This window comes from Nycticebus coucang, chromosome 10, assembly GCF_027406575.1.
Source record: "Nycticebus coucang isolate mNycCou1 chromosome 10, mNycCou1.pri, whole genome shotgun sequence".
NCBI classification, from domain to species: Eukaryota; Metazoa; Chordata; class Mammalia; order Primates; family Lorisidae; genus Nycticebus; species Nycticebus coucang.
The window spans coordinates 88,107,098-88,128,801 of record NC_069789.1 but is presented as its reverse complement, the minus strand read 5'-3'; the positions used below and the strand labels follow the sequence as shown (position 1 = coordinate 88,128,801).

At 40.6% G+C, this 21,704-nt stretch overlaps 1 protein-coding gene, 1 long non-coding RNA gene and 10 other non-coding genes across 26 annotated transcripts; 1 reads left to right on the top strand and 11 right to left on the bottom strand.

Moving 5' to 3' along the window:
- Positions 1-256: 256 nt before the first annotated feature.
- LOC128595998 (uncharacterized) lies at positions 257-4,126 on the bottom strand. Of its 15 annotated transcripts, none has more exons than XR_008383036.1 (11): positions 3,656-4,117; positions 3,154-3,204; positions 2,925-2,960; positions 2,685-2,724; positions 2,330-2,359; positions 2,045-2,082; positions 1,185-1,781; positions 904-930; positions 725-749; positions 506-542; positions 267-326 (listed from the first exon to the last, which is right to left on the bottom strand). It is a non-coding gene; the product is annotated as an uncharacterized LOC128595998 (long non-coding RNA). The 15 variants fall into 15 exon arrangements; XR_008383038.1 differs by having other exon boundaries at positions 269-542; positions 1,185-1,230; positions 1,418-1,781; positions 3,656-4,090; XR_008383034.1 differs by having other exon boundaries at positions 266-326; positions 904-1,781; positions 3,656-4,123.
- On the bottom strand, positions 394-470 carry LOC128597946 (small nucleolar RNA SNORD81). Its single transcript, XR_008383483.1, has one exon. It is a non-coding gene; the product is annotated as a small nucleolar RNA SNORD81 (small nucleolar RNA).
- LOC128597966 (small nucleolar RNA SNORD47) lies at positions 609-686 on the bottom strand. Its single transcript, XR_008383498.1, has one exon. It is a non-coding gene; the product is annotated as a small nucleolar RNA SNORD47 (small nucleolar RNA).
- On the bottom strand, positions 1,063-1,144 carry LOC128597970 (small nucleolar RNA snR60/Z15/Z230/Z193/J17). Its single transcript, XR_008383502.1, has one exon. It is a non-coding gene; the product is annotated as a small nucleolar RNA snR60/Z15/Z230/Z193/J17 (small nucleolar RNA).
- On the bottom strand, positions 1,297-1,378 carry LOC128597950 (small nucleolar RNA SNORD79). Its single transcript, XR_008383485.1, has one exon. It is a non-coding gene; the product is annotated as a small nucleolar RNA SNORD79 (small nucleolar RNA).
- On the bottom strand, positions 1,857-1,921 carry LOC128598008 (small nucleolar RNA SNORD78). The gene has a single exon (XR_008383530.1). It is a non-coding gene; the product is annotated as a small nucleolar RNA SNORD78 (small nucleolar RNA).
- LOC128597969 (small nucleolar RNA SNORD44) lies at positions 2,154-2,215 on the bottom strand. Its single transcript, XR_008383501.1, has one exon. It is a non-coding gene; the product is annotated as a small nucleolar RNA SNORD44 (small nucleolar RNA).
- On the bottom strand, positions 2,440-2,507 carry LOC128598007 (small nucleolar RNA SNORD77). Its single transcript, XR_008383529.1, has one exon. It is a non-coding gene; the product is annotated as a small nucleolar RNA SNORD77 (small nucleolar RNA).
- On the bottom strand, positions 2,789-2,870 carry LOC128597942 (small nucleolar RNA SNORD24). The gene has a single exon (XR_008383479.1). It is a non-coding gene; the product is annotated as a small nucleolar RNA SNORD24 (small nucleolar RNA).
- LOC128598012 (small nucleolar RNA SNORD75) lies at positions 3,037-3,097 on the bottom strand. The gene has a single exon (XR_008383534.1). It is a non-coding gene; the product is annotated as a small nucleolar RNA SNORD75 (small nucleolar RNA).
- LOC128597968 (small nucleolar RNA SNORD74) lies at positions 3,484-3,563 on the bottom strand. The gene has a single exon (XR_008383500.1). It is a non-coding gene; the product is annotated as a small nucleolar RNA SNORD74 (small nucleolar RNA).
- Positions 4,127-5,964: 1,838 nt separating the features above from the next.
- ZBTB37 (zinc finger and BTB domain containing 37) lies at positions 5,965-19,200 on the top strand. The gene is made up of 3 exons (XM_053605319.1): positions 5,965-6,915; positions 8,740-8,839; positions 17,361-19,200. Exons 1-3 carry the CDS (start codon positions 5,987-5,989, stop codon positions 17,847-17,849), a joined length of 1,518 nt encoding a protein of 505 aa, XP_053461294.1. The 5' UTR covers positions 5,965-5,986; the 3' UTR covers positions 17,850-19,200.
- Positions 19,201-21,704: the final 2,504 nt, after the last annotated feature.

Sequence of the window (21,704 nt, the reverse complement as noted above, 5' to 3'; positions counted from 1 at the left end):
AGGAATTTATAAAGAATTCTGCAAATTGTACTACTCATCCTAAACATCAAATACAGCATTTCTAGAGTAAGTCTTGACATAAATAGCACTTTAAAGCTCTGCTATTGTATCTGTAATTGAAGTCCACAAAAATACTAGTTGGCTACACTGTCAATAAGCAACAGCTATGGATCCTTAATGGGTAATAGGCAAACTAAAACATGCTTTCATTTGAGTGATTTCCCTTCTTTAATCCTATTCAAAATAACCACACTGCTCCAGATAATTTGCAGATATTTATTAATATTCAAAGACACTGTCTAATCTTCTATCAGCATCCAAAGCACCTGCAACAAAAAGATACTTTTAGCCGTGTTTCTGGACTTTAATTAAGATTGACACCTAGAAAAGGCGCAGAATATCAGATCTTTTGTTGTCATCAAGTAATCAGTGAGAGAGTTCAAGTTGGCATGAGATCATCATGTATTCTGGGATGAGTGACACCAGTAATATTTTCAATCCTTACCTTTTTAAGTTGCGTGCTTGCTGTGGTCACAAAATCCCTGAAAAGCAGAGATTACCTTTTAACCATGGTAAAAAGATTTCTGTGTGATACTTACTAATATAGTAACCTCAGAATCAAAATGGAACGGTTTTACAACTGATATCATTCTATCTCATTTGGCAGAATCATTACATCATTGGTTACATTTCCAATTAAACTATGTACCAAAAACAGACTTACCTTCTTATACTTTTAGAAGATCTGCCTGTTTAAAGAGGGAAAATAATTCTATTTAATTTTTGCTCCACTCAATTTCCTTTTCCTCCACATCCAAGTTTTTAAAACTGCTCAATCACTCCAAACCAGATTGAGATACATATGCCATAAAAACTTCCTCACAACACTAAGTTTAAACTAACCTGTACTCCAGTCATGAATTCTTGTTCCTGAAATTAAGAAACAATACAGAATAAGACATCTGTACAAACTATGATAATCCAAATCCCTAAAATATTTTCTACAGGACGGGTAAGTAGCTAAAATTTCACTTCAAGGATGGAAATTGGAAATATTACAGCCAGATACATCAGATAGGAGCGAAAGACATAATACTGCTCATCAGTGTTAGTCTGCTGAACTATGTTATCATCATTGTATCGGCTTTAGACTACTGGAATAAAAACAACTGAGAATGCAATACCTCTTCTGAAACCTGCTCCACTGTAGTCAAGTTGATTTCTTCACCCCTGCAGAAATTTATTTCAATTGAGCAGTAAGTACTTAATAGGTAGATTTCTGAATAATTTTCCAGTTGCTGTTTCAGTTCCAAACTAATCTTCATTCTCTTTCAGAGAGATTCCCATCTATTGTTACTGTAAGTCATCACTAACAGCATCTTGCCAAATAAACATGTAAGACTAATAAAATACATACCATGAAAGGTTCTCGATGGTTACAGGAGAACACGCCTGCAGTCCTGGCTATTCAAGGACAGTGTGGGAAACAGGAGACCATGCTTCTTAAAGTCTCCAAAATCCTGCACCTAAAATAAGTATTCTTTAGGCCCCATTGCCTAAGTCATACCATTTACTTTACAAAGTAGTATTCATACTTTTGCTTTTTAAGTTATGTATTTAATGACTTTATTAAGCTGTTTTTATTACAGAGATTTAGTACTGTTTGTCCGCTTTTCAAACTTTTGTCCAATTGCTTTCACAGGAGACCCCACTAAAAGACCAAAAATGCTAGGTATTGCCTTACCCTAAGTAAGCCATCCCAGGATAGGAGTAACCAGTAGCTAAGAGAAAAATGAAAACCTTCATTAAAATGCTATGTATGATTAAACTCTTCTCAGAGTTATTTGTTACAGGGTTTCTTCAGTATTAAATATATCTACATGCTCATTTCAGGTCAGACATTTGATCAACATCATTACAAAAACCCTGTTCAGAGCATGCACAAACATTTAGCATTCATTAAATATAAGCTGGTACGTCTTAAGTAGCCACTTGCTCAGTATTAAGTCTTAAGCCTACTGTAACATTTATCATTAATACTTACTAAAAAAATAAAGCTGGTCCAGACAAATCAGACTCCACCTAAGAAATGAAGAGTGGTTTTAGAATAGCTACACATCCATCTTCTCCCCCCAAGGTTAAAAATGGCCTGAAATCAGTTAGAGCTAATTAAGACCTTCACTTTCAGTCAGTACTTGCTTTATCATCATCCAGGCTACATTAAACAATTCTCGTAGTGTTTACTAATGTAAGGGTAACAGGACAAGGATCTGACAGGCTTTAGACAGCCTGCCCAGTTCCTATGCATAACTGGATTAATTTTACTTACTATTTCAACTTCCAGCTTTCTTGCCAGCGCCTACAAAACACATTTTAAATACAAAACAAATTAAACATTGATTTTAAAATACACTGCTACCAGCAAACCCCAAGTACCCCAGACACATCAGACAAATAGCTAATTTCTTCATGATTCAATCTGCTGAACTATGCAACCATCATAGTATCTGTTTCCTCAGGTTTCCTCCAGTACTAAATTTAAATGCAAGGTAATAGCCTTTTACATTTCAGGAAGCAAAAATTCTAATGCATAAGCTTCAATATTGTTTTGGTAATCTTCTGGTCTCAGAAAAAATAGTGAAAAGTACCGGGCGAATACAGATTTTGTATACAAAATTTCTCACCTGTGCATCCACAGCCACACTGATTCTTGCTCTTTAGGACCTGAGAAAACAAACTCATGTTAACTCAGGTGCAATCTCCATGCTTCCCACATCACCATTTTGTGTGCCTCAGTTAGGATAATGGTGGTAAGATTTCTCATCATTCTTGAAGTCAAGAGTAGCAAATAAGCTGTCATCATTGTGGCACACTGAGTGACTTTCAATCTAAGGGCCCTCTCAGAGGGAGTTTCAGTAACTTACCTCCACAGGTACTCTCATTATTCTTTTGGCACACAGCTAGAAAACAGGGAACATACTTAAGTTAGTACAACCTCACTGTGACCATATTAAATATCAACCTCTCAAAAATTGAAGCCTCAGAACAGAGTTTCAGAAATCCCTTCTGTCCACTACTCTTAAAACCATCACAGGCTTAATAAAGACCACTTCTCAGCAAATATGGCCTTTGCTAATTTCTGCCCACTCTTACCTGTCCATAACGTTACCGAAAGCCACACTGCATCCAAGCCTAGCATCATTGCTGAAAAAAGAGATGGAGATCTTTAATTCAATGTGAGCATGTTGCTGTTACGTTTGTTACCACTTAAAACAGTTCACTTTTACAACCCTTAATTCCTGCAGGATAGGCGAAGGACAGCACTACACCTACAGTTAAGTATAGGTTACAAATAACAGTGGTACTGCGAACTGAGCCACTGGAGAATCACATGCACTATCAAAACTACCAGTCTCCCCAAGACCAAGTGGCTGGATGTTCCGGCAGCGTCCAACGCAAAAGCCCATCTAGATAACTCGGCATGCTCCGCCATCAGAGCAGTTGGCATTCATCAACACTCTCAGATGTCCCTACCAACATGGGCTTCATCAGAGGAGGGGCACGTGAGCCGAGGTTTGTCTGCCGCTCGGCCCCAAATCCGAGTAGTAGTCTACGCCGCGCCTGCACCAAATACGCAATCCTTCACCATCCTCACCTTGTGGGCTCTGTAGAGACGCGCGACTAGCCTAGTACGCACTTGAGAGGGTTAGAGGATCGAGGATCCTAACCATTAACCCACTTAGCACCAACAAAAACAAAACTTCACCACAAGAAGACTCCAACTTCGAAAGAACGAGATGGCGACCGGGCGCTTGTATATAAAGGGTCTTCGATGACATCACGACGCAACAAACCGCCAGCGTCCGCTTTCTCTCTCCTCCCTCAATCTCCACCTCCTCCTGCCCTCTAAGCCCGCCCCTTGGCCACGCCCTACATTGCCATTGTGGGCGGAGACAAGACTGCCCCGGTGACGCAGGGCTCCCGCGCTCCTCCGACTGAGGAGGAAGAGCTGAGAGGGGAGGGGGCGCGAGGCACGGGACGCGCCGGGGCAGGGGGAAGGGGGGTGGTGTAAGGGTGAGTGATTTCCTTCCGGCACGTCGCCCGCTCTGGGGGAGGGGGTGGGGGGTTTCACTTCCGGGACGGTGTTCCGGCCCATTCCGGCCCATTTCCACCCCCGGAGGTAGGTGCTGCACCTTGACTGGGCTCGGGCCCCGCATCCCGGTTCTGGTCCCCTGCACCGGGAACTCCTCGCCCCGTCTCCGCCGCGGCCCGCTCCTGGGGCGCTCAGCCACTTCCCTTCACCCCGCCTCAAGGCACCCGGCGACCTTCCACCTCCTGGCCCCCCGGCTGGGCAGAGCTGCAGGACCCGCCCCCTCGCGGGGCCCCTCCCTCGGGACCCCAGGATGGGCGGCCCCTCCCCTCCTCCACCGCAGCCGGACACACCCAGCTGCGCACACCCACCTCCGGGCAGCTCCCCTCCCGCGTCAGCCTGCCGCCGGGACCGGTCCCGGGGCGCCGCCCCCTTCCTGATCCTTTGCCCTCACCTGAGCACTCCCTCCCCGGACCGACGCCTTGTCCCCTCTTCTCCAGAGTTCCTCAGTGACATTTTGCCCTTCAGCCAGTTCGCATCTCCCCAAGCTTCCTAACGCAGACGAAAGCTCCTCAAGTACCAGAGTGGCCAACTCCGTGCGGTTCTCGATTCTCCCTCTTACGGGTCTCACCCCTCCAGTGCCGACGGTAGAGAAAGACTCCTCCAGGGGCTTCCTCCTCACAGGGGAGTTACTGGAAGGAACAAACAAAAAAGGCGCTAGTGTAGGCTCGAAAATAAACACATCTAAATTCGTGATGGCATCGACAGAGGCTCTTACTGGATTAAAAGTTTCAAAACAAACAATAACGCTTTGGAAAAAGGTCAGATTGGCTAAAGTTGGTCCTTGAAAGCAGTGTATATACACTTCCCTATTTACTGAAAAATGTGTTGTAAATGCGGGACAGTACCGTGAGCTTGAAAGGATAAGTTCCCCAAGTTTCAGGTCTTAGTAACTATGCAAGATAAGTTCACGGATAAGTGGATGCGCATCGGATTCGAGTCAATGCCTTCCTATCAGAATTTATGCAAATTTTTCTCAACTGTTGAAGACTATTGGAAGCGGTTTCAGGCCTACTGTTTCAGCAGTTTTTTAAAAATCTTTTAATGGAAAATGTTTGGTTTAGTAAATGTTTTTTTTTTTTTAACCACCTCTGGTGAACTAAATTTCAGAATCAAAGTTTCGTCACCATTCTGAAATTGCCAACTTCGAAAGTGTGTAGGGGCTGACTTACATAGCTTTTCCTAGTTCTGAGAGCTGAACTTCAGGTTCTCTACATCTTGATTGAGTCCTCACATAGCTATGCAATTTTTCCTAAGCTATTGTTTTTGCTTAGGAGTCCTATAACCAAAGCTTTTTTGTGGAGGCTCTGACTCTTAAGCTTAGAAATATCAGACTACATTCATATGGTGTATTAGTCACTAGGTAAGCATAACTCCTGCAGTATGTAGTGAAATATTAAGAAGAGGAATAATCAAGCCATCTGTGTAGAATTACATTTATTCAAAAAGTTTATTCCTTCTGCAGAGAATAGTTGGGAAGTTAGGGGATTTTATATTGTCTGCAAATAACTTAAGGCCAACACTTCAAAAGTTGACCCCCATGATGTCTAATGTTGTATACAGTCAATAGCTTGAATTTTTAGGAGTCTCACGATCACTTTTTAGTATTAACTATGTTCTCCTGTGAAACCTAGACTGAAAATCCTGTTGGTAATTCTTTATCCACATCTAAATATAACGAAAGTATTTCTTTTTACTTGGGAGATTTTGAAACTTTACCAAATAATATTTTTAGATTATTAAATCTGGAAGGCATGGAATAGTGCACTTATAATTATTAATGAGAATACTGTTTCTTCTTTCCGCAGGGTTGAATGCCTGCCTGCACCCTCAGGCATGACCATGGAGAAAGGTGGGAACATACAATTGGAGATCCCTGACTTCAGCAACTCTGTCCTGAGCCATCTAAACCAGCTGCGCATGCAGGGCCGTCTCTGTGATATTGTGGTCAACGTGCAAGGACAGGCTTTTCGGGCTCACAAAGTGGTGCTGGCTGCCAGCTCCCCCTACTTCCGGGATCACATGTCCTTGAATGAGATGAGTACTGTCTCCATTTCAGTCATCAAGAACCCTACTGTTTTTGAACAGCTCCTTTCTTTCTGTTACACAGGGCGGATATGCCTGCAGCTGGCAGATATCATCAGCTACCTGACAGCTGCCAGTTTTCTGCAGATGCAGCATATTATAGACAAATGTACACAGATCCTAGAGGGCATTCATTTCAAAATTAATGTGGCTGAGGTTGAAGCAGAATTAAGTCAAACGAGGACAAAGCATCAAGAGAGACCTCCAGAGTCTCACAGGGTTACACCAAATCTCAACCGCTCCCTTAGCCCACGACATAATACCCCAAAGGGAAACCGGCGAGGTCAGGTTAGTGCTGTGCTGGATATCAGAGAGCTAAGTCCTCCTGAGGAGTCCACCAGCCCTCAGATAATTGAACAGAGCTCTGATGTAGAGAGCCGGGAGCCCATTCTTCGGATCAACCGAGCAGGACAGTGGTATGTGGAGACAGGAGTAGCAGACCGGGGCGGTCGGAGTGACGACGAAGTTAGGGTTCTTGGAGCAGTACACATTAAAACAGAAAATCTGGAGGAGTGGCTTGGGCCTGAGAATCAGCCTTCCGGAGAAGATGGGAGTAGTGCAGAGGAAGTCACAGCCATGGTGATTGATACCACAGGCCATGGTTCTATAGGACAGGAAAATTACACTTTAGGGTCTTCAGGAGCCAAGGTGGCTCGGCCAACAAGCAGTGAAGTTGACAGGTAAGTTTTGTTTTTTGTATTGCTTTCCCGTGTAATGACTTTTGTATAGATGTTACCAAAGTGGGTCCTGGTGGAACAGAGAACATCTTCCTTACCTGATGTTCTTAGCCAAAATGAGTTGATGTTGGGGAAACTGGAGGTGTGCCAAAAGACTTGCATTCTTATTTTTTTAAAGCAGGAAGCTCTTGTCCTGAAGTATTCACAGTGTTGTGAGAACTATGGTAAAGTTAGACACTTCCATGAATCAGAATAGCATCTGCAACCACACTAGGATCAGTAATTGCCAGGGCTTCCTCGGAATTCCAGGCAGGGAGCTGATCATCAGCTGGGAACCTGGCAGCATTGCCCTTCCGTGGTATGTTATCACACAGGTAGGTGGCCTGGGGAGTTTCACTTTCCTTTGTAGCACTGTTTACTTTTCTTTGCTCCCACCAAGCAAATTAGAGGAAGTATGGTACCAGCAGTAATTATTCTTTTTAAATTAGTATGAACATAATAATTCCAAAGAAAAGCCTTTTGGATGTTTTTTATTCCTGTTTTTCACATGTCATTTGATGATATCTTTGCTGTTTTCTTTCATGAGTGACTGCTGCTACCACAGACTTGAGAGTCTTCTTTTTTTTTCACCAGTACTACTATGCCCTCTGCCTCACTTTTCTCTTTCTAATACCTTGAATTTGTTAGGACATTTCTTTTGGTGGAAATAGCATAAGTTTTAATACAAGTCAATTGAAAGAAAGTCCTAATTGAAAGAAAAGAAATATTACTAATTTCGATTGGTAATATTTATTATTTATCTCTCTTAAAAATAAATTAAAATTGACCATATGAGCAATGAAAACTAAAGAAGCTGTTACTTTGGTTTACATCTGGTCTTGAGAAGCAAATGTGTCACAGACATTTGGGTAGTATATTCTGTGTCTACTTCAGGTATTCTTTTAATAATTTTAGTATTTTCCTTCTTATGTCCTTAATGGTTAAAATATTCTTGAGCATAGAACTTACTGTCCTCCTGTATTAACACTGTTGTCCTCCTATGTTAGAACTATATCTGAAGTTATATCAGGCCAGGTGTGGTGGCTCATGCCTATAATCCCAACAGTTTGGGAGGACTAGGTGAGAGGATGATAGGCCAGAAGTTTGAGTTCAGCCTAGGCAACATAGTGAAACCCTGTCTCTACAAAAAAAAAATTTTTTAAATTAACCAGGCATGGTAGTGCACACTTGTAGTTCCAGCTGCTCAGAAGATTGAGGCAGGAACAGTAGTTGAGCCCAGGAGTTCTATTGAGGTTGTAGCTGCAATGAGCTGTGATCACAGCACTCCAGCCTGGCTGACAGAGTGAGACCCTGTCTAGAAAGAAAGAGAGAGAAGTAGTAGTATCAGCTTAAATACAAAGATTTTTAATCCCCACGATCTGTATCAACAAACAGTCTGAAAAGTATAATACGTTATCATGGGGCCTGGGGAAAGAACCCAAAACCAAATATTTGCAGAGTAAAAACGAAATTATTTACTCAGTTTTATTCTTTACAGTCTCAGTACTTATGTAAGAATAGAAAGCTTATATTTAGCTTAAGCTTCAGCAGCTCGTATGGTCTATCTGCTATGTCATTTTGCATTTCATTTGCATTTACTATGGCAAACTTTTATCTTATTTCAAATCAAATCTTATATTTACTCTGTGAAAGTATTTCTCAGTTATCTGTTGTTTGATTCATTTCCCTATTCCTCAGCCATAGAATAAGAGGGGAGACATCACCATTTTTTTTAAGTTGGTTAACACTGCTCTTCTACTAGTCCCCTTTATGCTCCTCTTCCAACAGATTTAGCCCCTCCGGCAGTGTTGTTCCCTTGACGGAGAGACACAGAGCCAGAAGTGAGTCTCCTGGGAGAGTGGATGAGCCTAAGCAACCCAGCTCCCAGGTATGTAGTTGTGAATTTAGGATTGCCATGGTGGTTGGCAGAATTACCACTGTGTATGAGCTGAACATAGTGAGTAAGAAAGGAAAGATGTAGGACAAGTAATACAGTGTACAGTGGCCCTGTTAAAGAAGTATTATATATGATTACTTTTTTCTTTATTCTTGCTTGTGAGCACTCAGGAAATATATTTTTGATGTTGGCAGAATTTGGGAAATAGAAAAAGATAACAAGATTGTGGAACTCTTTCCTGATTGTAGGAACCAGTTCTATAGTCCTGAGAGTAATAAAAATAACCCTTGAAATCTACATTAGGTAATTTAGGACATGGAATGGATAAGAGTCTGATTTTATATGTCTGTAGGTATAACACTGTTAACTATACACATAGTTACTAATTTATGTACTGTTATTTATAAACAAATTGCTTATGCAGTTTTTTTTTTTTCTTTTTTTTTGGCCAGAGCTGGGTTTGAACCCACCACCTCTGGTATATGGGGCCAGCGCCCTCCTCCTTTGAGCCACAGGCGCCACCCGCTTATGCATTTTTGTATGTGTTTATTTTTATGTGTACTTGAATCTTATCATTTATTTTCCTGGAGCTTTTGCTAAACATGTTCTAGAAAGGATTAGAATGACTTTTTTACATTTTCTTTACAACTCTCTTCAGCAACTAGTGTAACTAGTTGATTGATATTTTTGTTTTTTTTCTCACATTAAAGATTAATTTTTTTTAACGTGGCACAGTGGCTCATGCCTATAATCTCAGCACTCTAGGAGGCTGAGGGAGGTGGATCCTTTGAGCTCAGAAGTTCAAGGTCCACTTGAGCGAGAGAGAATGAGACTCCATCTCTACTAAAAAAAAAAAAAAAAAATTAGAAAAGTGTTGTGGTATGGGCGGCGCCTGTGGCTCAAAGGGGTAGAGCGCCGGTCCCATATGCCGAAGGTGGCGGGTTCAAACCCAGCCCCGGCCAAAAAAAAAAAAAAAAAAAAGAAAAGTGTTGTGGTAGGCACCTGTAGTCCCAGCTACTTAGGAGGCTGAGGCAAGAAAGGTTCTTTTAAGGCCAAGAGTTTGAGGTTGCTGTGAGCTGTCATACCACATACTCTACCCCTGTCTCAGAAAAAAAAAAAGTTAAAGAAGCAGAAGAGCAAAAATGGCTGTCTTCTTGTTCTCTCTATTGTTAAGAGGTGGATCATTTCACTCTTTCCACTTGGTAGTTACCTATTTGATTGTAAACTCTTCAAGCACAAGGTCATTCTGTATTGCTGAATATCCAGGAATTTGATCAGTGCCTGGTTCATAATTATTTCGTAATTATTCCATATAATGAATAAATCCCACATAAATAATTTTCATAATTTCCAAAATTATGAAAAATCTAAAAACATGAGTCTAGATTCTTGACATGGGCTTCAAAGCCTTCCACCATCCTTATCCTCTGTTACTAATCAGAGACTCTAAGAACTGTTATTTAAAGATCTGTAACATTAGGGATTTTATAAGCAGCTCGTTTATTTTTTTTTTATTTATTTTTTATTTTTTTGCAATTTCTGGCCAGGGCTGGGTTTGAACCCGCAACCTCAGGCATATGGGGCTGGCACCCTAGCCCTTTGAGCCACAGGTGCCACCCAGCAGCTCATTTATTGTTTGGGATTCATTGAGGGGACAAAGAATTAGGTTATACTGATTACATTTGTTAGATAAAGTGCCTCTTAATACTTGTGTCCCACCCCCAAGATCATTTATTTATTTTTTGAGCCAGTCTCACTCTGTTGCCCTGGGCAGAGTGCCATGGTGTCAGAGCTCATAGCAACCTCAAACTCTTGGGCTTAAGCAATCCTCTTCCCTCAGTCTCCCAAGTAGCTGGGACTACAGGTGCTTGCCACAATGCCTGGCTGGTTTTTTTATTTTTAGTAAAGACAGGGTTTTGCTCTTGCTCAGGCTGTCGTAGAACTCCATGCTCAGGTGATCCACTCCCCTAGGCTTCCCAGAGTGCTAGGATTACAGGTGTGAGCCACCACACCCAACCAGTGTAATAGTGTTTTGAAAAAGAAAGAGAACTGAGCTAGTTAGCTAGCTAGCTGGGGAAAATAAAAGTAGGCCGTGGGCTTTGGCTAGACCCAGACACCTGGGATAAATGAGACATCTCAGACTCAAGATGCAGAAAGAGAAATAAGTTTGATTTGGTTCTGACACACAGAGAAAGTCTACTTCTTTGAGACAGTGAATGCTGATAAGTGGTAGGAAAAGTTAGGTAAAAAGATTATAAATTACCTGGAAAATTAAGCCAAGTACTTTAACCCTCATGCGGAAGAAAAAGCTTCAGGATATTTTAGAGCAAAGGTATAATTTTAGTAGTCTGTTTAATCACCCCATAATCAGGAAGTTCGAGTCTATCAAAATTCACTTTTAGTGGGGCGGCGCCTGTGGCTCAAGGAGTAGGGCGCCGGTCCCATATGCCGGAGGTGGCGGGTTCAAACCTAGCCCCGGCCAAAAACCAAAAAAAAAAAAAAAAAATTCACTTTTAGTGTAAGTCCTTGCCCCATTTTGGCTCCTCGTGGCAGGGGGAAAAAATAACTGGTAAGTAGACTTAAGGTATGTTAAGTCATGGACATCACCCTAATATTATCTCCACATAGTTATCACCTATTTCTTTATAGCCTCTTCCTTTTGCTTCAGCCAGGTAAACACTCTTGAACAAGTCCAATTCTTCTCCCTACTGCACCTATATATAGAATAAATTATCTGTTCCTAATTACTTTGTAATCTGTATTTAAAATCTTAGTAACACTTTCCTTAAGGTACTGATTGCAGTACTCACCTTTTAAGCAATCCTTTTCCCACAGCATTGTTATTGAAGTCTACACTGTATGGTCTTATACATATGTTTTATGCTTTTGTGTACATGTCTGTCTCATCCCCACATTAGGTTGTAAGCTCTATTTCATTACTATGTTAAGAAGTCATGGGTGGCGCCCGTGGCTCATGGAGTAGGGTGCCGGCCCCATATACCGGAGGTGGTGGGTTCAAACCCAACCCTGGCCAAAAAAAAAACAAAAACAAAAAAGAAAAGTCATGTACTGCATACTAATGTTTTAGTCAGAAATGGACCACATATTATGGTATTATTATCTTATGGAAGGTAAGTGGAGTGTTTACCTGGCTGAAGATTATAATACCATATTATAAGATTATAATACCATATTTTTACTATATCTTTTCTATGATTATATACACAAATACTTACCATAGGGTTACAGTTGCCTGCAGTATAGTAACATGTCATATAGGTATGTAGCTGAGAACCAATAGGCTGCCATATAGCCCAGGTACATAATAGGCTAATCCATCTACATTTGTGTAAGTACACTCTCTCATGTTCTCATAATGACAAGATCATCTAATGATGTCTTTTGATGCATTTTGACACATTTTGACAGGGATATGCGTTTGACATATATCCCTGTCATTAAGCAACAGGAATATGTATGTGCCTGGTAGTCACCTTTGCATTGTTATCATGTGTCTGAGAGAGGAGGAGAAAAAGGACCCTAATTATAAGAATAAACTTAGTTTTCCTCCGAGCTCTCATATATTTTTTCTGACACTTTATCAAAACTAAAAAAAGATAGCTTGTAAAAATGTCTTGCTTCTATTTTGCTACCATGTACACAATATCCAGTAGTTTGGATAAAAATTAAACAACATGGCTCGGCACCTGTAGCTCAGCGGCTAGGGTGCCAGCTATATACACAGGAGCTGTCTGGTTCAAACCCAGCTTGGGCCTGCCAAACAACAATGACAACTACAAAAAAAGTAAAATAGCCAGGCATTGTGGTGGGTGCCTGTAGACCCAGCTATTTGGGAGGTTGAGACAAGAGAATCGCTTAAGCCCAAGAGTTTGAGATTGCTGTGAGCTGTGATGCCATGGCACTCTACCGGGCAACATAGTGAAACTCTGTCTCAAAAAAAAAAAAAAATAATAATAATAATAAGATACTATTAGTATAATCCTGAAGCTAAAAAATTTAACTATGTAATCTTAATTCACCAGTGTTTCCTTTCTAAAGGCAAAATATTGTTTATAATTTATTGTGTTTTATTTGGTGAGTTCACCACTCTATTTTATTTTTTCTTCTCTTTTTTCTGAGACAGAGTCTATCTCTGTCACCCTGGATAGAGTGCTGTGCATCATAGCTCAAACTCCTGGGCTATGAGGAGACAAGCAATCCTCTTGCCTCAGCCTCCCAAGTAGCTGGGACTACAGGCGCTCACAACACCCAGCTATTTTTAGAGACCGAGTCTCACTCCTGTTCAGTCTGGTCTCGAACTTCTGAACTCAAGCAGTCCACCTGCCTCTGCCTCCCAGAGTGCTGGGATTATAGGCATGAGCCACCTGCCTTCTTGCTTCTGTTTAAAGTTCAAACCAGTAAAACTACCAGAGATAGGGAATTGAAGGCCAGCTTGAGCAAGAGTGAGACTCCATCTCTTCTTAAAAAAAAAAAAAACAGAAAAATTAGACAAGTGTTGTGGCAGGTGCCTGTAGTCCCAGCTACTTGAGAGGCTAAGGCAGGAAGATCATTTGAGCCACGTTGAGGTTGCTGTGAGCTGTGACACAATGGCACTCTACAGAGGGTGACATAGTGAGACTCTGTCTCAAAAAAAAAGGATTATAAATGAGTTTGTAGCATTTACTGAGCTACATTAAGCACTTCCGTGTATTAGCTCATTTAATGTTCAAAGTAACTAATGAAGGAGAAACGTTATGTTCAATTTCAGATAAAGACACTGAAGAATAGGATAATTAAATAACTTACTCAAGGTCACACAGTAATTAGAAGTCAGATTTGAACTCAAGGTTTCAGCACCCTTTATTGCCATAACAGCATTATATATTCAAAATATCCGAAGCTACTATTACCATGTTTGGTTCTCGGGAGAATCATATAAAGCTGGCAAAGCATATGATATAACCTTTGTATTTTATGGATGGGAATTCTGAGCCTCAGAGAATTATTCCGTGTTTTGTCCTTGGTTACCCAAAACCTTTTAGTGGGATAATTTCTTTATATGAGCTCAGTTGTTATTATCCATGGAAATGAAGCAAAGAGAAATGTTACATGAAGGAAATCAAAAATAATCTAAAACCTCAGTCTTATATTCAACCCCTGACTTCACATACTGCTTTCCAAACCTTCTGAGAACTGCCTCTGTTGGAAAGTCTGAATAGCGTGGTCAGCTAACATATGAGAAAGGAGACAAAACACATTTTTATATTCTTTTTTTTGTTTGTTTGTTTGGTTGGGTTTTTTTTTTTGTTTGTTTTGTTGTTGTTGTTGTTTTTAGCCGGGGCTGGGTTTGAACCCACCACCTCCAGCATATGGGACTGGAGCCCTACTCCTTGAGCCACAGGCACTGCCCGACAAAACACATTTTTAAACACTCAAAAGACACGAGATTAATTGCTAACTCGATTAATTGCTTAATCTTTCCCCAGTTAGTCCAGAGTCAGCTTTGACAGTTTCTTCTCTTTACATTGACCTATATTAAGTGTATATAATAAACATATAATTCCCTCTTACATGTTTAAAACATATATAATTCCCTCCTACATGCTAAAAAAGTTTTTTTATTCTGGCTCGATGCTTATAGCTCAAGTGGCTAATGCACCAGCCACATACACCAGAGCTGGTGGGTTTGAATCCAGCCCAGGCCTGTCAAACAACAATGACAACTACAACCAAAAAATAGCTGGGTGTTGTGGTGGGTGCCTGTAGTCCCAGCTACTTGGGAGGCTGAGGCAAGAGAATCGCTTAAGCCTAAGAGTTGGAGGTTGCTATGAGCTGTGGTGCCACGGTACTCTACCCAGGGTGATAGCTTGAGGCTCTGTCTCAAGAAAAAGAAAAGGAAAAACAAAAAAATAAAGAAAAAAAGTTTTTTTCTAATATAGTGACTTGAAAAAAATACAATGGGGTGGCGCCTGTGGCTCAGTCGGTAAGGTGCCGGCCCCATATACCGAGGGTGACGGGTTCAAACCCGGCCCCGGCCAAACTGCAACCAAAAAATAGCCGGGCGTTGTGGCAGGTGCCTGTAGTCCCAGCTACTCGGGAGGCTGAGGCAAGAGAATCACTTAAGCCTAAGAGTTGGAGGTTGCTGTGAGCTGTGGTATCACGGTACTCTACCCAGGGTGATAGCTTGAGGCTCTGTCTCAAGAAAAAGAAAAGGAAAAAAAAAAAATTAAGAAAAAAAGTTTTTTTCTAATATAGTGACTTGAAAAAACTACAAAAAAATACAATGGGGCGGCGCCTGTGGCTCAGTCGGTAAGGCACCAGCCCCGTATACCGAGGGTGATGGGTTCAAACCCGGCCCCAGCCAAACTGCAACCAAAAAATAGCCAGGCGTTGTGGTGGGCGCCTGTAGTCCCAGCTACTCGGGAGGCTGAGGCAAGAGAATCGCTTAAGCCTAAGAGTTGGAGGTTGCTGTGAGCTGTGTGAGGCCACGGCACTCTACCGAGGGCCATAAAGTGAGACCCTGTCTCTACAAAAAAAAAAAAAAACTACAATGACTTTCTATTTAATGAAAAAAAATAGGAACGACTTCAGAAGTCAGTAGGCTAAAAAAAAAAAATCAGTAATTTCCTAATGACATTTTAATAAAGATTTTTGAATGAAAGCATTTATAAATACAAATTTTTTTTTTTGGGGGGGGGATTCATTGAGGGTACAATAAGCCAGGTTACACTGATTGCAATTGTTAGGTAAAGTCCCTCTATAAATACAAATTTTTAAATTATTTGTTGAAAGGAATACATTCCTACTCCCAGCTTTCACATAGGAGGAACCCATCCTTTCAGCCAATTTACTCTGAGGTCAGTTAAACTTTGAGTAGTCTTCGTAATGAAGTTAATTTGTTGGTATGGCACCAAAATATTTGTGGGTAAAAAAAGAATACCATTACTATAAATTGTGTATGTTTTTATAAAGCCAGCTACTACTGAATTAAAATATGGTATTAAAGAGAATGTTATAAATAGAATATTTTTGCTATTATGTACTGTATACTATATAATACAGTGGCTCTTAGTCACATGACATGCGGCTGTTTAAATTTTAATTGAAAGCAAATAAAATCAAGTATTTTTTAATTCTTCATTTGTACTAGCAGTATTTTATATATATGTGTGTGTATTCTTTTTGATTTTTATTTCCCCCCTTTGGTTTTTATTTTATTTTTTATTTTACATATTTAATTTTTTTGGAGACAGTCTCACTCTATCGCCCTGGATGGAGTGCCCTGGCATCATAACTCACAGCAACCTCAAACTTTTAGACTCAGGAGATCCTCTTGCCTCAGCCTCCCAAGTAACTGGGACTACAGGCACCCACTACAATGCCCAGCTAATTTTTTTCTATTTTTAGTAGAGACAGGGTCTTGTTCTTGCTCAGGCTGGTCTTGAACTCCTAAGCTCAAGCAGCCTATCCACCTTGGCCTCACCTTACTGGCATGCGCCACCGTGCCTGGCCTGCACTAGCCGTATTATAAATACTCAATAGCCATATATGGCTAGTGGTTCTGAATTGGATAATGTAGGTTTTAGAACTTTTTTTTTTTTTTTTTTAAGACAGAGGCTTACTCTGTGCCCTGGGTAGAATATCGTGGTATCATAGCTCACAGCAACCTCAAACTTTTGGGCTCAGGTGATCCTCTAGCTTCCTGAGTAGCTAGGATTATAGATGCCTGCCACAATGCCTGGCTTTTTTGTTTTTTTTATTTTTAGTAGAGATGGGGTGGGGGGTCTCACTCTTGCTCAGGCTGGTCTCCCAACTCCTGAGTTCAAGCACTTCACCCACCTCAGCCTCCCAGAGTGCCAGGATTACAGGCATGAGCTGCCAACCCTGGCCACTACCAAAGTTCTTGATTGTCTAGAATGTTACTTAGGCCACTACCAAAGTTCTTGATTGTGTTACTTATAAGATTAGTATACAGAATGTGATATAAATGGGTTCAGATTCTCCTATCACTTAAAATAGTAAATTCAGCAGGAGTCTAATAAGCATCTAGTTTGTCAGCCGGAAAGTATCATTACTGTGTTATCCTTTTATGGTAGTGTCCTCAGATTTTTTTTTTTAATTATGTTACTATCAGGCCAGACACAGTGGCTCACGCCTATAATCCTAGCACTTTGGGAGGACGAGGTGGGTGGGTTGCTTTAGTTCACAAGTTCAAGACCAGCCTGAGCAAGAGTGAGACCCCATCTCTACTAAAAAAGCCCAAGAGACTGAGGTTTCAGTGAGCTATGATAATGCCACAGCACTCCAAGGGCATCAGAGTGAGATTCTGTCTCAAAAGAAAAAAAAATTATGTTACTGTCTTTACTTTTTGGTAGTAATTAATCTACTGTTTGATTCTCCACTAAAAAAAGTGTAACTCAGTAACAGGTAAAAATGGATTCAATTACTTTTAATATGTATGCTTTATAATATACGAATGTATGTTCTTTCTTATTTCCCTCATCTGGTACAGGTAGAAGAGTCACCAATGATGGGAGTAAGTGGCTATGTGGAGTATCTCAGAGAGCAGGAAGTATCTGAGCGGTGGTTCCGGTACAACCCTCGTCTCACCTGCATCTACTGCGCCAAATCTTTCAACCAAAAGGGAAGCCTGGATCGCCACATGCGCCTGCATATGGGGATCACACCATTCGTCTGCCGCATGTGTGGCAAAAAGTATACCCGGAAAGATCAGCTGGAGTATCATATCCGCAAGCACACAGGAAACAAGCCCTTTCATTGTCACGTTTGTGGCAAAAGTTTCCCCTTCCAGGCCATCTTGAATCAGCACTTTCGCAAAAACCATCCTGGCTATATACCCCTGGAGGGGCCTCACAGCATCTCCCCTGAAACAACTGTCACATCTCGAGGACAAGCTGAGGAAGAATCACCTTCACAGGAAGAGACAGTTGCTCCTGGGGAAACTGCCCAGGGCTCTGTGTCCACCACTGGGCCAGACTGAAACATCGAGGGGGAGGGGGTCGACCCTCTTCCCCTTTGGGCCATAAGCAGCCAGCATCAGGGCCGTGGGCTGGTACTTAGATTCAGAAAATGCCACATCACTAGACCAGAAGATGTTCTCAAGATGTTGCCAAACTAGAGGATCAGCAACATACACAAAAGCACTATAGGTTCTTCCCCTCCTCCTTCCCGCCTCACACTTTGGAAAATAAGCAAATCAACTTTCTAATTCAGGGATCAACAGCCTTGGTTTGTTAACTTTATAAGAAAATAATTTTTTTAACAAAACAATGATAAATGGTCATTTGCCTACCAGTCATGTTCAAACACTGTACTTTGGTCCAGTTCATCTTGGTGGCTATAATTGTCCGGATCTTAAAAAATACAGCAGGAGCCTTGGCCATCTGAAGCAGCCAGCCACAAGAGAGAAGGAGGTAGTCGTGATGCTGATGAGGAGGAGGAATTTTTCCTCTTCCTTCCCTGCCAGAACATGCATTTTTACATTTACAGAAGAAACAAATGAGTAGCAGTGGTTCTTACTGTTTTGAAAGGTTAGACTTTATCTTTGCCCTGAATAGGCATATAACACTTGGCCTATTCACAAAATCAACCATCTTGGAGCGGTATTCTAGTGGGCAGCATCACCTGAAGCACTTTAAACAACTGGAGGTTGAAATGAGCAGCAAAGTGTTTGTAATGGGTGCTGCTGCATTTAGGGGCGTGAGTATTGCATTGGGGAAGACAGAAGCAGGGAAGGAGGCGTTTTTGTGTTTTGCAAATATTGAACAGCTCATATTGAACAGCTCAGAGCCATACTGCAACTTCCTGACTGGTGTTTGTAAACCATAGTGCTATACATTCTTGGGTATTAGGAAAAATGGCTCTAGTTCAGATGAATTAATGTGTTAGGCTGACTACCAAAGTTTCATCCAGTCTCCGGCTCCTAGTTTCACATCACAGCAATATTATACATCAACAATGTCACTTTCCAGTGAAAAGAGCCTGGATTGTATTTTTAAATCCACAGGTCTCCATATTTGATAACTTTTATACGAAATTTTAAACATGTTTTTTCTGCAGTATTGTGGTTGAAGAAACTCAACTCTATGGTTCTTATTGCTACCACAATTCCATTTCCTTCTACATATGTAGTAGTTTATATTTTCAGTCAAATAGAACCTCACTTAAATCTATGTCTTGGGTCTGCAAACCTAGTAATTCATAAACCAACCATCAGCAAATTGCTGGTGACTCCAAGAGCTTTGGTTTTTCATAACACACTACAGGGCACTTACCAGAGAACATCATGCACCATCACATTGCAATAAATGATCAAGGGATCAGTTTTGATCAGGTTTGGTTACTTACTCATTCCTAAGATTTTTTAAAACCATAAGGGACCTTTTTAGTAATTCTGGGTATTTCTAAGATTCTTAATCCAGCATTAAGAAAAAGAACTTACCAAACATGTAGAGCTTTAGATGCCCTGTCTTGCATGCAGAGAGAAAAGGAGGTTCAATAAGGGATGCAGGCAAATAGATGCTTACAATCTACAGCACAAAGAGAAAAGAGAAGACTTTCTAGCTTTTCTTGATTGATCATTAATTTATTTGAGCTTTTAGATATGTAATGGTTTAAGAGATTGTTTTGATGCAGAGGCATAGATAATTGTAAAAGAGATTGGCAGAGGGGCAGGTCATACCTGCGCTGGTGAACCATTTGTGTGAAGATGTTAGTCATGTACTCCTTTCCTGAGAATGCTTTGTGGTATGTGGAAAAGTGGGTAGAAATGAATGACATTTATTTGAGATAAGAAATTGGAATGCAAAGCGTTGCTCAAAAGCAATCTGAGAACTGTACATATATATACGTATGGCTGCACCATGTCACTAGAGAAAGGTTATTTTCTCTCCTGAGAAAAGCATAGAAATGCATTTTTTATAGGAATGTAATGATGCTACCTTTAATTAGAGCCTTCCCTTAAAGACAGCATTAAAAGTGTATTTTGTGTTTAGGAGACAGACTGGGGCATCCTCCTCTTTAGTTGGGCAACAGCTTGATAGTGTAAAAACTTGTCTCTTGGAGCCATCTTTAGGAGCTGGCCATGCTCTGCAGCATAGAAAAGGTAGAGTTGAAATTAGACTAAAATCTTTAGGGAAACATTTCAGCTGATAATCAAGGTTTTGAAAGGATTTTGCCATTACTAAATAGGGAGTTAAGAAGAAAATTTAAGTCCATCCTACTTTTGTGCTGGAAAGTTCTTTATTGCTTTGTTGCTTAGATTATATGTGAGAATATAGAGCTTTTTAAACTTACCAGATTTTAAAGGTGAAGTGCAGTGATTTCTGTAAAGAGAAACTTGGCAGCATTTGTCAATACTCCATCCAGAGTGAGCAACAAACCTCTTAAATGAAGTAGGAGCTGCCTGAGTCGTGCAAATGCTGTGAGTGTTTGGTGGGTTCCCCTCCCTTGTCATTCACGTCTAATAGCCTTTTCCTGTATTGATACTGTGAATAGAGTGCTTCTTGGTCATCTAGGACCACTTCAGCACAATCATGTTTGTTGGTTCTCGTCTCTTAATGGGCCTAGCTACAGCCATGAAATTCATGAACATTGAAGCCAGGCTAGCTTTTAAATTAAACCTTCTGAAAGCAATTTCCCCATTTTAGTTAGAAGAGATATTATTATACTAAAACACTATCCAAGATTCTTACCCAAGTTCACTGTGACACTGTCCTAGTTCTTAGCTAACATCACTGGTGGGTCATAGGATTTAGTCATGTTCTGTCTACATTAATGAATACCTATATGGGTGTGTGCACGGATGATACCTCTTACAGATGTACTAAATGGACTTTAGCTGATGCTGAAAACTCATTACCAAATCTTAACTTGCACGTGTTACCTTATGAAGGGAACTGCATTAGCATTGAGAGCTAAATCATCAGTTAAGTACTTTAATGCCATGAAATCTGCAAACACTGGGACTGTTTTCATTCCTTGACGGGCACTTAATAGCAAAGGCTATCGAGTATTCGCAGCAAAGACGAGAGACGGCAATATAGTAACTACTTTGATTCTAGGATGTACATTTTATTCTCTCTGAATTCTGATGTCAGTATAAAGTATAGCGTTGGCATGGACAGTAATACTGTACTTAGGCAGAGAGGCTCTTTCTAATGACTTGTTCTCTTTATACTCAGAACCATATTTACCTCTGAACCAAGTTGAATTTTATGTAACTTCTGAACTACCCACATCATTTTATTATACTAGAGGGTTAAATCAAATCTTGAATATATAAAAATAAATTAGTTTGTAAAAGATAAAGTTAGAAGAGAGCAGTTAAGGAAGCTTTTCTTATTTTTTGGCATTTTTTTTAGGGTTTTCCAAAGATGATATAACAGTAGAAATAGGCTGTTTTCCCTAACTTCATAATTGAAACCCAGCTTGTGTGGTAGAGGTGTGGTAGAAGAGTCAAATAGGGAACTTCGTTCTTAATAGCTGAATAATCTTTGGTCAAGAAATAACTTTTACAGAGTTTTAGCTGTTACTTGGCACTAATTGTGTTCCTCTTAGCTGGTAAAAATTGCGCTCTGTTTGACTAGAAGATCTAATGTAAAGAAGTGAAAGCAATGGATAGTGAGAGAGAAACAGACAAAAGTCATGTTAATCATAGTTGAAAGGTATTTATTCGGGAAGGAATTGGAATCTTGGAAGTTTTTCACTTTTCAGGTGCAACAGGTCTTATTTTTCTCTTCCTCAAATGTCCTTTCTCTTATCCGTGTCCGTATTTGTTTAACAGATTAGTCTTTACTAAACTCAGTCTTTGAAAATGGAGCTCTTATGCCATATG